Below are 13692 nucleotides of genomic sequence, written 5' to 3' on the forward strand. Positions count from 1 at the left end.
TTCCTGTTAAATATGGATCACCATAGTTACATCGGTCAGTAGACCCCCCAGGGCATAATGACTCCAGCTTAGTACCTATGGCAACCGGAAACAATGACACCAGAGCGATGAGCAAATGTCATGATTCCCTCCGTTGCCTATAGGTATAGTTTCATTCCACTTTCATTTCCCTGGTTCTCTCACTCTTATTTCTTAACGTATGACTGCTGAACTTCTCATCAAAGTCCATCTCAAAGGGATCTATAAATTGCTGGAGACGACCCAGGATTCAAAAGACCGTGTAACATCCGGAGCCTGCCCACGGAAGAAGTGTGCTTATGAAAAATAAGATATGTCCCTTTGTGGACTGTAATGAAGCCGTATGTCTTTTTAATGGTGGAAAAGAACCAGTAAAGTCTGAGGACGGTAGCATGGAAGGACTGGCTGGCTGCAATGCATTACAGCTGGCCTGCAGAATATTATATTATATAGTATTAATGTTCAGGGAGCGGGAAGGGGAGTCTGACCAATCTCTCGTTCAGACGGAGGTCAGAGCTTTGACTAATAGCATTCTGAATGCGGCAGATTTAAAAAAAGATGAACTGTTCCCTGTGTGGGGGACAACAGAGATCTGGAGGACTCTACATCCCCTCTTGGTGGGAGATGAGGGGGGGAATCAGTATTCATGAGTGCAGCCCGGCTCTGGAAATTCATGTTCTGGCATTTCAAATGTGTTGGAACATGCCGGAGCACGGCGTGCTGGTGGTGTGGATGTGTAAAACTCGGAGGAAAACGGTCATTTCTGTTGTGTTTCCAACATCTTCCAGTCCGTGTCGATTTCCATCAAAGACTTGAAGAATACGAAGGTAGCTAAATATAGCAGGGTGGGGATGAATTAATTATATTTTAGGGATAGGTACTTTCATGACAACTATGCTGTGGCAATTACCCTCACAGATATGACATTAGTCATGGAGATTTTTTTATCCACACACAGACATTGAGTAGGGCGAATTGTTCAGAAAGGAATATTCGTAACAATTGAACTTGAACTATTTGTTATGGATGTTCATTAAAATACCAGGGAAGACGTTGACCAACAGTTACCAAGCAACCGATCAGGACGTGGAGAGAAGTGACGTCATGCTTACAAATGCATATGGGGATGTTGGCCGACCACTGGTTGTTGTCCTGGCAGGAAATGGTTTTCTCCCCAATCAGCTCGAAGCCAAACTGGCACTCGAAGCGTAGGATGCCGCCGTTGAGGAAGCTGTCGCCCTCTCGTAGGCCGTACAGAGGCGTGCCGGGGTCTCCACAGCTCTCTTTGTCTATTTCTGTGGGTGGGAACAAACAAAAACAACAAATAAATAAATAAACCAACGTCGGGGAGGGGGTGGGGAGGGGGGGGTGTTCATATAGGGGGCACTGAAACCCGTCCACTCAGCTGTTTTTGGCCCGGGCCTCTGTAAATAAAAAGTCGGTCTAACTTTAAGAATCAATGTTTCCCTGATTTAGGAACCTTACATCTAGAAGTCGAATGTGCCTTGGCGAGGTTGGGCTCGCCGGTGTAATGGGAACACATGGGGGCGATTCATTACAAGTAATCTAGGGTCCCGGCGAAACGGGAAACACAACGTATTTCCTGGTTCCCACAGTAACCCGGAGTAACCCAGAAATAGATATACTTTATCGGCTTACCGCTACGTCAGCGGATCAAACCACACACATATATAAATACGCTTGCTTGTTTGTTGATCAGAGCCTTTACACCCAAAGCACATTGGCAAGACAACATCACTGAGGCAAAGCGAGTACTTGGATGACCACCTGAATGCCCCAGCCTACAGAACCACGACTTGGGTAGGATAATTCTTTGTCTCTTTGAAGAAGGTAAGGGTCAAGAGGTCGAAGGTGGAACTGCTCAATCCGTTTCTATGTCTGTTGTAATAACACGCGGAATCTTTCAGTTTCAGATGCTTGTTTGTGATTGGCTGGAGCGAGGTCGCTCCAGCCAATCAAAAACAAGCATCTATTCGAGGAGGAGTTACAATGGGGGGGGAAACTGTTGGGAAGGCCTGCCAGCCAACGTTTAGCCCTATCTCACCTCCCCTCTCTCCTCTAAGCACTTTCATTTTGCTGCTGGCCTACCCTCTCCTTTCTCATCCCCTCGCTCCTATTCCTCCACTCACTCCTGCATTCGGCTTTTATTTACAACAGCATGCACCCCAGAGGACGGTGTGCATGTCGGTCTGTTTGTGTGTGTGTGTGTGTGTGTGTGTGTGTGTGTGTGTGTGTGTGTGTGTGTGTGTGTGTGTGTGTGTGTGTGTGTGTGTGTGTGTGTGTGTGTGTGTGCGTGCGTGCGTGTGTGTGTGTGTGTCTGTGTTTGTGCTTCATTGTTTGTCGCTCATTGTGTGTTTGCGTGAGTGTGCAATATTTGTGATCTATTGCATTAATTTCCATCATGACATTGTCTTTATGAGACCCACAGACTCAACCAATCACGGGCTGCGAAACACACACAAACACATACACACACCTTGCAGGGAACAAATTGCTTTGGAGAGTGGACCCACTGCCGGAACATTCCTATACTTCAACTAATCACAACTTGCAAAACACACACACACACACACACACACACACACACACACACACACACACACACACACACACACACACACACACACACTCCTACATGTTACCAACCAACATACGAATCCAGCTAGAAATGTTGAGATTGCTTCTGCCACACACCAGACTTTCTATAAAATACATAGTATTGCTTTCTCCTTTTCTATCTATCGCTCACTCTTATCTCTCTCTCTCTGGGACACAGATATGCAGATACATAACCCCATTTAATTATACAAACAACATGTTGACTAAAGGGATTTAACTCATTGGGATATGTGTATGCGTGTGTCTGTGTACACATCCAGAGCGAGAGAGAGATTGAGAGAGAGAGAGAGAGAGAGAGAGAAAGAGAGACAGAGACAGAGACAGAGATAGATAGAGAGAGAGAGAGAGAGAGAGAGAGAGAGAGAGAGAGAGAGAGAGAGAGAGAGAGAGAGAGAATGCCTATGCAACTTGCATAAGTTGTGTATTTTATGTTTGCACATGAGTGCTATTCCACCCGCTATGTTTATTTCATCAACCTTCATGTGTATCCACTATTCTCCATAGAAGTTCATACACGCAGGCAGGCACACACACGCAAGCACACACACACACACACAGCTTGGTCACTGAAATAAATCTGGAGTACTTAAGTAAGTGCTACATATTACAGTCAATGCTATATCATGCAGCAACGATCCGGTCACGAGGCCTGGTCCCTTTTTACCCCTCACACTTGCTTGCTCGATGCAAGCCAATAAAGAATGCAACAGATTACAATGTAGAATGAAGATGCGTTACGTTAGAGATGTTTTCGTCAGGGAAACATTTAATTTATCGAGGCATGACTAATTAACTTTCCCTTTGTGGCTGGTGAAAACATTCGGGAGCAGCAACGGCAGCGAGGAAGAAAGAAATAAAGGAAAAAAACAGGGAATATTTTTAAGCACAGATAGCTCGATAGCTAGCATAGCGGCCCATGCTAAAGCAGGGAGCCAGGAGTTTAGCAATGCGCTAATACTAGCAAGCTGCTGGAAAAGCGCTCGTTCTTATCCGCACACATCAATATAGGCGCATCAAAACCCAAACTAAAACAAGGAGATAGAAAAAAAAAAAAAAGCACTGAACGTACACAAAATGAAATAACAAAAAAGAACAATAAAATCCCAGGGGAGTCAGAGCAAGGGCGGGAGCGCCGCAATCTTTAACAGACGAGCGGCTTTACGGACCAGGAAATAAATGAGTTTTTAGTCGCTTCGATCCGGCTCCCAGATGTCGGGGCCCTCAGGTAAGCGTCTGGCGGTCCCCCCCACCCCCCACCCCCACTCCGGCCCCCCTTGAAAAGTGATTATAGAACTGTGATACGCCGTGCGCTGAAGGCATCATACACGCATACGATAGCGCACACCTGCTGCATGGAAATCGGACAGTAGTCATGGCGACGGCCCCCGCTGCTGCTGCCTCTTATAGACCGTTTAAGTGCTGTTTCTTGTGTTCACTGCGCGTTGATTTTAAAATACTAATTCGGACAAGATGATAATGGAATGGTAAGCAATGTATTTATTTTCCAATTCACGGGTGGACTGACTTTGCTTCAGTTTCTCTTTTTGGGTCTATGTTAAGATGAACGTTTCGCTTCCAAGCGGTGTTAATTTCTTTAATTGGTTGTAACATTTCAACATTCAAAACATGACAAGCAAACATACTGCTTCTATAAAAAAAAACGTGCCTCGCATTTATAGTTCAAAAAATGACTCGCTACTGCACACCAATTATAATATAATTTTCATTGCTGTACTCACGTTAATATATTCAAACCAAATGGTTCCCTTCCAATTATATTTTCCACGTCTTTTGTCTTGGACGCATGCCGGTGCCAAGGGACTGTATTTCTGTTCTCAATGGCTCTAAATTGTGTGTTACAGCATATTTCTGTGTCGTGTTTGAATTTCACCATGATGTAGCAACTAAATTCCTTAGTAATGTCTCAGGGATTGAGGTTTAAATATATTAAAAGTGTAAAAAAATGAAATGAAGAAAAACGTGAAGGGGAAGACAAAGAAAATTAGAAGGGATGAACCTCGATATAACATACGGTAAGTGTAATTTTCCCTGAGAAAATGAAATGCCATATGCAATTTTGAGATGAACAACTGAAAGCTGATAATGGAAAGGAACACACAAGATGGCACAAACTCACACATGCACGCAAACAGGTACACATACACGCACACACACACACACACACACACACACACACACACACACACACACACACACACACACACACACACACACACACACACACACACACACACACACACACACACCAACCCACCCACACAAATATTACAGTGCACACAAAAAGGCTTACACCAGAATTCATAATAGTTAGAGCTGTAAAGCAAAAACACTTTTCTGGTCATGCTGTAAATGAATATTTCATGAGTTCATATTTCAACTTATGAATGAAATGTTCTTTAACGGAGTGTGTGTGTGTGGGTGTGTGTTTGATGAAGTGAATCCTGCTTCTTATCTGGATCCCACTGACACACAGTTCTAATGCAACCATGAAGCCACACACACACACACACACACACACACACACACACACACACACACACACACACACACACACACACACACACACACACACACACACACATGAAGCCACACACACACACACACACACACACACACACACACACACACACACACACACACACACACACACACACACACACACACACACACACACACACACACAAAACACACACACACACACACACACACACACACACACACACACACACACACACGTACACATATCAGTGATCCTTCAGGTGCATGGAAAACCTAACATAACTCTTGGTCTCGCTTTATTTATTTCTGTCCAAGCTGGCAGAAACACCAACCTCCCCCCCACAGGGTCAAACACACAGTTAAATCCCACCTTGACATCCTCCCCGCCAATAAAACCCAGCACCTACAGGAAATACGTATAAAACCATGAAATACGGCAGGTAAATCCAAATTAAAATCTCAAATGTAGGAGTGATTGAATACGAGAAGGAGAGTAAAGGAGAGGTGAGGAGAGGAGATGAGTAGTGAGGAGGGAGAAGATGAGGAGATGGTAGGAGATGAGAGGATAGGAGGGGAAGAGGAGAGGAGAGGAGTGGAGAGGAGAGGATGGGAAAAGATGAGAGAGGCTGGGGAGATGGAGAGGATGGGAGAGGGTGGAGTGATGGAAAGGAAGAGGAGAGGAAGAGCAGAGGAGGGGATGGGAAAGGGAGAGGAGAGGGAGAGAAGACGAGGGCCAGGAGAAGAAGGGACAGAGAAGGAGAGAAGAAAGGATTGAGTGGAGAGGAAAAATAATGCAAAATTAAAAGGAAATAAATGACCAAAGCGAGAGCCTCAACCTCAGTCATAGAGGCGGCTCCATGGCCAACTCCTCGTCATGCCTCCTTCTACCATCTGCACCACCACCGCCTTCACCATCACAACCACTCGGAGGAACATGACTGTGTTCGTCTCCACCTACAGCAGCTGGTGCCACCGCCTACTGCACGACAACAGATTACAAACAAATAAACAAACTCGCATCCAAAACACACCTGCTGATCCAGGCGCCTGCAGCTGATTAATACATGTGGAACGGTGCTCCTTGTTAGTGTTGCCATTCCGCCTGTGCCTGCCCACCAGCGCCCCATTCCACTCTCAGCCATTACGGACGAAGAGGGTGATCTCTGTCTTGTTTGCCAGCGATCAAGACGTGGTGGCTCAGTCGGCCCGCGGTGAGAGCAGCCAACAGTGGGCTGTCACTTGGGTAAACCTGGGGAATCCATGCCCAAGCTTTTCCTTGTAAGGCACACTTTTTCTTCCGATTCCCGCCAAAACTATAACGGGCGAAGGTAAGTGAGATGGCAGTGTGTGGAAGTTTCACAAACTATTTATTTCGGTCTTCAAAACAGGCGGAGGAAGTCGCCGGCTGGCGTCAGTCGCCAGGCCTGCCTGGGAGGGAGCTGACAGGATACTCAGCGATGTTGGACTCCCATTTTCTATTTCGGGATTTATTTTTGAGACCATCAATGTTTACCACTGACTTATGAAGACTTAAAATCCCTGGTTTCTAGTGTGAATGAAGTATGTACAGAGAGCGTCGAGTAGAGTGGAGAGCAGAGAGCTAAGTGTTTGACTCCAATCTTAAAGGTTCTGGGTTTGATCCGCTGTGTCCACAGTCTCCTCGAGCACGAGCCCCAAACCCCGACCTACCCCTCAATGACGTGAAGGAGAATTCACCGTGAGTCGCTCCCTGCATAAAGGCGTCTCCTAAATAGAATCGCAGACCGCCAATATCTTTTTGTACGAGGTCATCATTTATAGATAATCACAAAAGGTCAAAGGTGCCGCCGAAGCTGTGTTCATCCACTCCCTGACTCACCGGTCATTCACTCCCTGACTCATTGGTTCACCCATTGTTCCCCCTGTTATTCAGCCCGCTTGCGGATCATATTTGAGAGATGGCTACGCTGGAAACGCATTAGTGCTGCGATAACCAGCCCCCCCCCGCCGCACCCTACGCTGTGGTACACGAGAGACGAAGCATGATTTAAGTATTCAATTAATAACTTCAGATATGTCGCTCGCTCACAGCTGCATGTTGGCCATGTTGTTCAAGACTCTGTAAATAACTCAGAAACATGACTTATTATTATGAGCAGCCATACGTTGAATTGCCAAGGCTTCTATAAAGGCCGGCAATGCTGTACGGAATTACACTCATGGTAATTCCCAAGGTTTCCTTGATATCTTTGGTTAAACAAAAGCATAAAAGCCTGACAGCCATGCCATTTGAATAATTATTCATTAGTTTTACTGTCCTTGAAATCATTGTGGGTTTAGTACACTATTATACGAGAAATGGGAGACACTGAGCATACTCAAACAAGAACAACCCCCCCCCCACACACACACACACACACACACACACACACACACACACACACACACACACACACACACACACACACACACACACACACACACACACACACACACGTGCGTGGCCACACATGCAAACACAAAAATAAACACACACACACACACACACAGGCAAAAGACATGAGCAACAGCAAATAGCTTAGGGGTTTTACATGAGCTGGGCAGAGATATATAAAAGGCGGCCAATTTCATTTATTCACAAAAAACGTAGAGGGAGCAACAAGTGAAGATGAAACTGTAATGCATACAAACTTCTACAAAGGTTACACTTGCATGTTGCATTTGGATACTATGGCCTGGTAGTGTGTGTGTGTGTGTCTGTCAGAGTGAAAGATTGAACTGGGCTTCAGACAGAGAGGTCACGGTGTTAACAAACTCTGGCAACCTTACCTACAATCATTCATGCTGACAACAGAATGTGGGTTTGTGTGTGTAGGTACGTGTGTGTTTGTGTGTGTAGGGTGTTTGCATATGTGTACATGTAGGTCTGTGAGTGTGGCTTACATTTGTTTGTGTGCATACTGTATGAGTGCATGCATGCGTGTGTGTGTGTGTGTGTGTGTGTGTGTGTGTGTGTGTGTGTGTGTGTGTGTGTGTGTGTGTGTGTGTGTGTGTGTGTGTGTGTGTGTGTGTGCGTGTGCGTGTGCATGCATGTGTGCGCGTGCAGGAGCCACCAATGCATCCAATCAACTCTTTAACTATTCCTCTATAATGTGTCTTGGTGATTCTAATCACACAGCCAGTGTAAACACAGTAAATTGGAATCAGCAACACATCCAATACTAATGCAGTCCACATTGCAACCAGCCCGCAGGATACAATAAGTATGCACGCACCCAACTTGTCAAGAACCATACATCAAGTCGCAACAAACAGAGTGGACGGAATAATGGGAATGAAAGGATACAAATATCAAATCACCCAGACGCACTATGGATTGTTAAGGGAGGCGGTTTTCCTCTGTGTACAAATGCAAGCAAAGCATTTCCTGGGAAGCCCATTCTTCCCTGGGTTTTATAAATACCTTCATAACTCATTGGACCCGTTGCCCTAACGACACCTCCACCCTGCCCCACCCCGTGCGGCGCAGCATATTGAACCATGATATTTAAAAAAAAAAAAAAAGAAGCTATAATCTTTCATGCAACATTGATAGGGTAGATTATGAGCTGCTGTGATACCTGACCATAAAAAGGTAATATTATGAAGCCACTCGGGTAATGCGTTATTCATGTGATATAATACGCTGTGGAGCCAAATGCATTATAGATACAGGCTTCAAAGTGTTAGGGAAAATTAATAATATTTCATTTAGCGACCGCTTTCTGCCCAAAGCCACTCTACAAGGAGGACGGGGGAGAGCCGAGAGAGCAGGGACTCTGAGGACTGGTTTACCCAGGAACACACCGGCAGGTCCGCCACCAGCCAGATAATGACATGGATATTCTGAATAATGATATGGTTATTCTGTATAATGATATGGTTATTTGGAATAATGATATAGTTATTTGGATTTTATTTTTTAAAACACACACTGTTTTGAATATCAGTGAGTCTGAGGAAGGAGGTAATCTGATTGTAACTCAGAGACTTAGAGAGAGAGAGATGGAGAGAGAGAGCGAGAGAGAGGGTGAGAGAGAGAGAGAGAGAGAGAGAGGAAGAGCGGGAGAGAGAGAGAGAGAGGGAGAGAGAGGAAGAGCGAGAAAGAGAGAGAGAGAGGGAGAGAGAGGAAGAGCGAGAAAGAGAGAGAGAGAGAGAGAGAGAGAGAGAGAGAGAGAGAGAGAGAGAGAGAGAGAGAGAAAGAATGAGAGAGCAAGCAAGATGGAAAAATATGAAGGTAGAAGAGGATTGAGAGGGAGGAAGAGAGTGAGAGACAGCCAGCTAGACAGGCTATGCTTCTGAAACCCAAATAAACACTTCAAAATGCTTGAGATTTCACAGAAAAGGACAATTTCTGAACCATCTCAACTGTCCCTGATTGTTTGCGGAAGGAAAGTGGAGGCAATGCAAAGATGCTAATGTTCAGCATTAGGAAAGAGACGTGCAATCCCACTGGTCTGCCTCACAGCTCTTATTATAGCCTCAAGTGCAACGCAACAGAGGGAAATCTATTCTCATGAACAACTGGCTCCAGGACCGCAGCACACAATGAGTTCTGCACTGGGCCTGTGTGACCTTTGACCTGATTTAGCCGATTCCAACGTACCCCAACGTCTAAAAGGGCCATGGCGAGAGGAACATGTTAGGGACAGAAAGAAGGAGGGAAGGAGAGGTGGAGTGAGAGAGATAGAGTGAGACACAGAGAGAGAGAGAGACTATAGTGAGAGAAGTAGGCAGAGAGAGAGAGAAAGATAGAGAGAGAAAGAAAGAATGAGAAGACAGGACAGCAAGACAGGCAATATCTATAGGTATAGAGAGAGAAAGAGAGAGAGAGAGAGAGAGAGAGAGAGAGAGAGAGAGAGAGAGAGAGCGAGGAGAGAGATGTGAGCGAAAGAGAGCGATAGAGAGAGAGAGAGAGAAGGAGAGCGAGAGAGAGAGAGAGAGAGTGTGAGAGAGAGGGGGAGAGAGAGAGAGAGAGAGGAGAGAGATGTGAGCGAAAGAGAGCGATAGAGAGCGAGAGAGCGATAGAGAGCGAGAGCGAGAGAGAGAGAGAGAGAGAGAGAGAGAGAGAGAGAGAGAGAGAGAGAGAGAGAGAGAGAGAGAGAGAGACGACAGGTCTGTAAAGTGTCAGAAAGGAAAGCCAAAAGGATGGACTTCACAGAGAATGAATCTGCATGCAGGGGGAGACTGAGGCTGGGACTCAGTGAGAGAGCAGAGGCAGACAGAGGGCAGCGGGAGGGTAAGGGAGGTAGAGGGAGCTAAATAAAATGGAAGAGGTGAACCACTCACTGCCAGGGCTTTGTTGGTTCAACGATGGAAGACCCGTCTAATATATTCTCACACACACACACACACACACACACACACACACACACACACACACACACACACACACACACACACACACACACACAAGTTTGTGGGAACTTGAGCAGCTCACCAGCACATACGCCGAGAGTCTTGAAAATGCAAACAATAAAACATCACTTTAATCACACATGCATGCACTCAAACACATGCAAGTACAATTGCAACCATACCCACACACGCTCAAGCTGGTAAGAAGTAGCAAACACGCACACACATAGACACACACTCACACACACACACACAGCGACAGGCTAGAGTGCACCTGCAGTACATCGATGCAGCAAGGTTACAGTCGCTGATCGTCTTTTATATTTCATGGCCAAGGTCTTGGCTTATAGCTTCAAGTAAACAATTACACACATGTTCAAACACACACACACACACACACACACACACACACACACACACACACACACACACACACACACACACACACACACACACACACACACACACACACACACACACACACACAAAGAACAAACAAACACTTGCTCACACATAGCTGTATACATGTATAAACACAAAGTCAGTCCAGTCCACACATGAAATCCCTTAGAGTTTACTTAGCGAGATTCAGCGCAATAACGAGGTCTGGTTTAAACTGCAAATTGACACCATGTTGCCACAAGGTTGTGTTTCGCCGAGACAGCTTGGTGTTTCTCTTAAGCTATTGAAATCGATATGGAATAAAACTTTACTGAGCAAATATTTACACCGCAAATACACCGCCTTTATTTTTTTTAGACGTGTTTATTCGGTTCTCCCAGGGGGGATTTCAGAGATGACTCCACTTCTCAAAATGGCCTGCCACATTAAGATACAAAACAAGACCTGGGAAGAGGTAAACACAGGGTTTGCTTTTCAAAATAAAAGCGTGAGCTCAAGCAGGCTGCAGCAGACAGCAGACAGAAGGAATTCAGCAACACCTAATCCCAACCAGACTCCCGGTGTTTAATAAGAAGAAGGTCTGGGGGGGGGTGCGTTGCAGCTCTCTCCAGGTAACGGGGGCTGGCACGTCCTCCGCGCCGCCTGCAGGGGGGGGTGGAGAGCTGCGGACCGATGGGGGGGCGGAGGAACCACACCAACCCTTCCTCTACCGCACTGTACCTGCGTCTCCACCGATACCACCACCCCTACGGCCATGCCCTGAACCATAACACAAGCCACCCACGCACCGTGTCGTATGCAAGACCCCCCTCACTCCCCCCCCCCTTCCCAGCCACTTATAGACCCGGTTGTGTAAGAGGTGCATCTGCCTACGCTCAAGTCTCCGAGCACTCAGACGACGCCACGCACTGCCATACGTCTGGGAGGAAATCTCTGGGAAGTGAGATGTCAGGTTGACTAGTTTCTGCTTTAAGGGCTTTTGTGTTTTTCCTTCTCACTGCAGAGGATTGACCGGACAGGTTGAAACAAACCTGGTGGATGTGCTCACCCTGCTGACTGCAGTTGATGGTTTAGTGGGCTTATCTTCACAGAGACATATGCAAAAGTGTGCACTTTTGTAACACATTATCACACACACACACAGACACACGTACACAAACGGCGGGAATCAAACCGGCGGACTTACCTTTATAGTTGATCTTGAATCCAATGGAGCCCACGCTCTCGTCGGACTGCAGGTGGAGCCACATCTGGTGGGTCATGCTGACGATCAGGTCCGGAACGAAGCTCCCCGATAGGCTGAAAGTATCAACCGCGACCGGGACATGACCATATCAGCCAATGGCGTCGGATTGGTGTAATCACAATCGATCCAACAATCCTGTTGATTCGGGTTAACTGATACGCAGTTGGTGCCAGAGTATCGTTAAAGGGATGCTATTCTACCACCACCACACGTGGTTGATTGCCCCTCTGGGGACATCACATGTGCCACTGGAGTATTATCACCATTACGTACATCCAGCAGTTGTACAATGGCTGGATCAGCCTATCAGTAGCTACAGTCCACAAAGGTAAGCCGGAGTACTATCATCATTACATACATCAACCAGATGTACGAGGGTTAGATCAGCCTATCAGTAGCTACAGTCCACAAAGGTAAACCGGTAGATTATCCATCACGGTATCTGTGTGGACCCGCCGGACTGTGATGTCACTACAGGGACGTTTTTTAAACGGCTCGTAACGGCTCATCAACAACAGACCTCGTGGTAAAAGAATGGGCTCGTTTGAATATGTGTGGGCCACCCATCGCTGAACACCATCCAACGGTGCATTCAACTCCTTCTTCTGGAATAACTTTGCATCAGACTACTATTAACTACTAACAAGATATTTCGTAGCAGTGTAGGGGTCAAAGATCTGGATTCCTTGCATCCCATCAAAGGGCAGAGCCTATCGACTAAGCGTTCTGTTTAGTTTTGTTTTGGATCACACTTTTGGGCTCTAGATTTTTAATTTATTTATTTATAGATTATTCTGTCAACCGGGCGGACAGGCCAGCCGACGTAGCTCTCTATGCTAACACGCAACAGGCACATCTACGGAAACACAATGATTCGCGTCCAGGCTGAAGCGCGCCCACAAGATGTTTCAATCACTCCTACATGGGAAGGGTTCATCCAGTATCATTCCGTACACCACCAAAAGACGGTGTTGTGCCTATACTTTTGACATCAGTAAGATAATGTCGGGTATATCAGTGAAAACGATATCATTTTGTACATACACTTGCAGTATAGCGGTGGGGTCTCCGACCTCCCCTCCGTCGCCGATGGTCAGCGTGTCATACGCGATCTCCATGTCAAACTCCTCAAAGTTGATCTGGATCACCTGGAGAACACAAATGGAAAACGTCCACGTTTCGTTATGGAGCCGCATTAGATCACCAGCGCACATGGAAACACTTTTTTCCAAAACGACTTGGAGTGAATTAAGATATTTTCATTAAGTAGCCGGGAAAAGGTCAAGTGTTTTAGTCAAAGACGGCGGAAACTGCAGTGCATGTTCGTCCATAGGTCATAATTCTTATTATGTGTGAGCGTGAACGTGGGCGTGCGTGACGTGATTAGCATTTAACAGCGGGGCACTGCTTCCTGCCACGACCCGTCGCCGGGCGGAGGCTCGGCGAGAATATCGATCGCAACGGGGAGGAAAAACAACCGAACAAATATG

The 13692-nt window shown here is 46.3% G+C and overlaps 1 protein-coding gene across 1 annotated transcript in view; it reads right to left on the reverse strand.

Annotated features, from left to right (window-relative positions):
• LOC132451539 (CUB and sushi domain-containing protein 3-like) overlaps nucleotides 1–13692 on the reverse strand; it is a 243589-nt gene that overhangs the window by 83147 nt on the left and 146750 nt on the right. Inside the window, exons 10-12 of the mRNA XM_060044079.1 lie at nucleotides 13247–13350; nucleotides 12143–12255; nucleotides 1131–1313 (exon numbers count right to left, since the gene is read on the reverse strand). Of these exons, the coding sequence (XP_059900062.1) occupies nucleotides 1131–1313; nucleotides 12143–12255; nucleotides 13247–13350 (400 nt within the window). The remainder of the gene's footprint in view (nucleotides 1–1130; nucleotides 1314–12142; nucleotides 12256–13246; nucleotides 13351–13692) is intronic.

This window comes from Gadus macrocephalus, chromosome 22 (genome assembly GCF_031168955.1).
Source record: "Gadus macrocephalus chromosome 22, ASM3116895v1".
In the NCBI taxonomy this organism is placed as follows: Eukaryota; Metazoa; Chordata; class Actinopteri; order Gadiformes; family Gadidae; genus Gadus; species Gadus macrocephalus.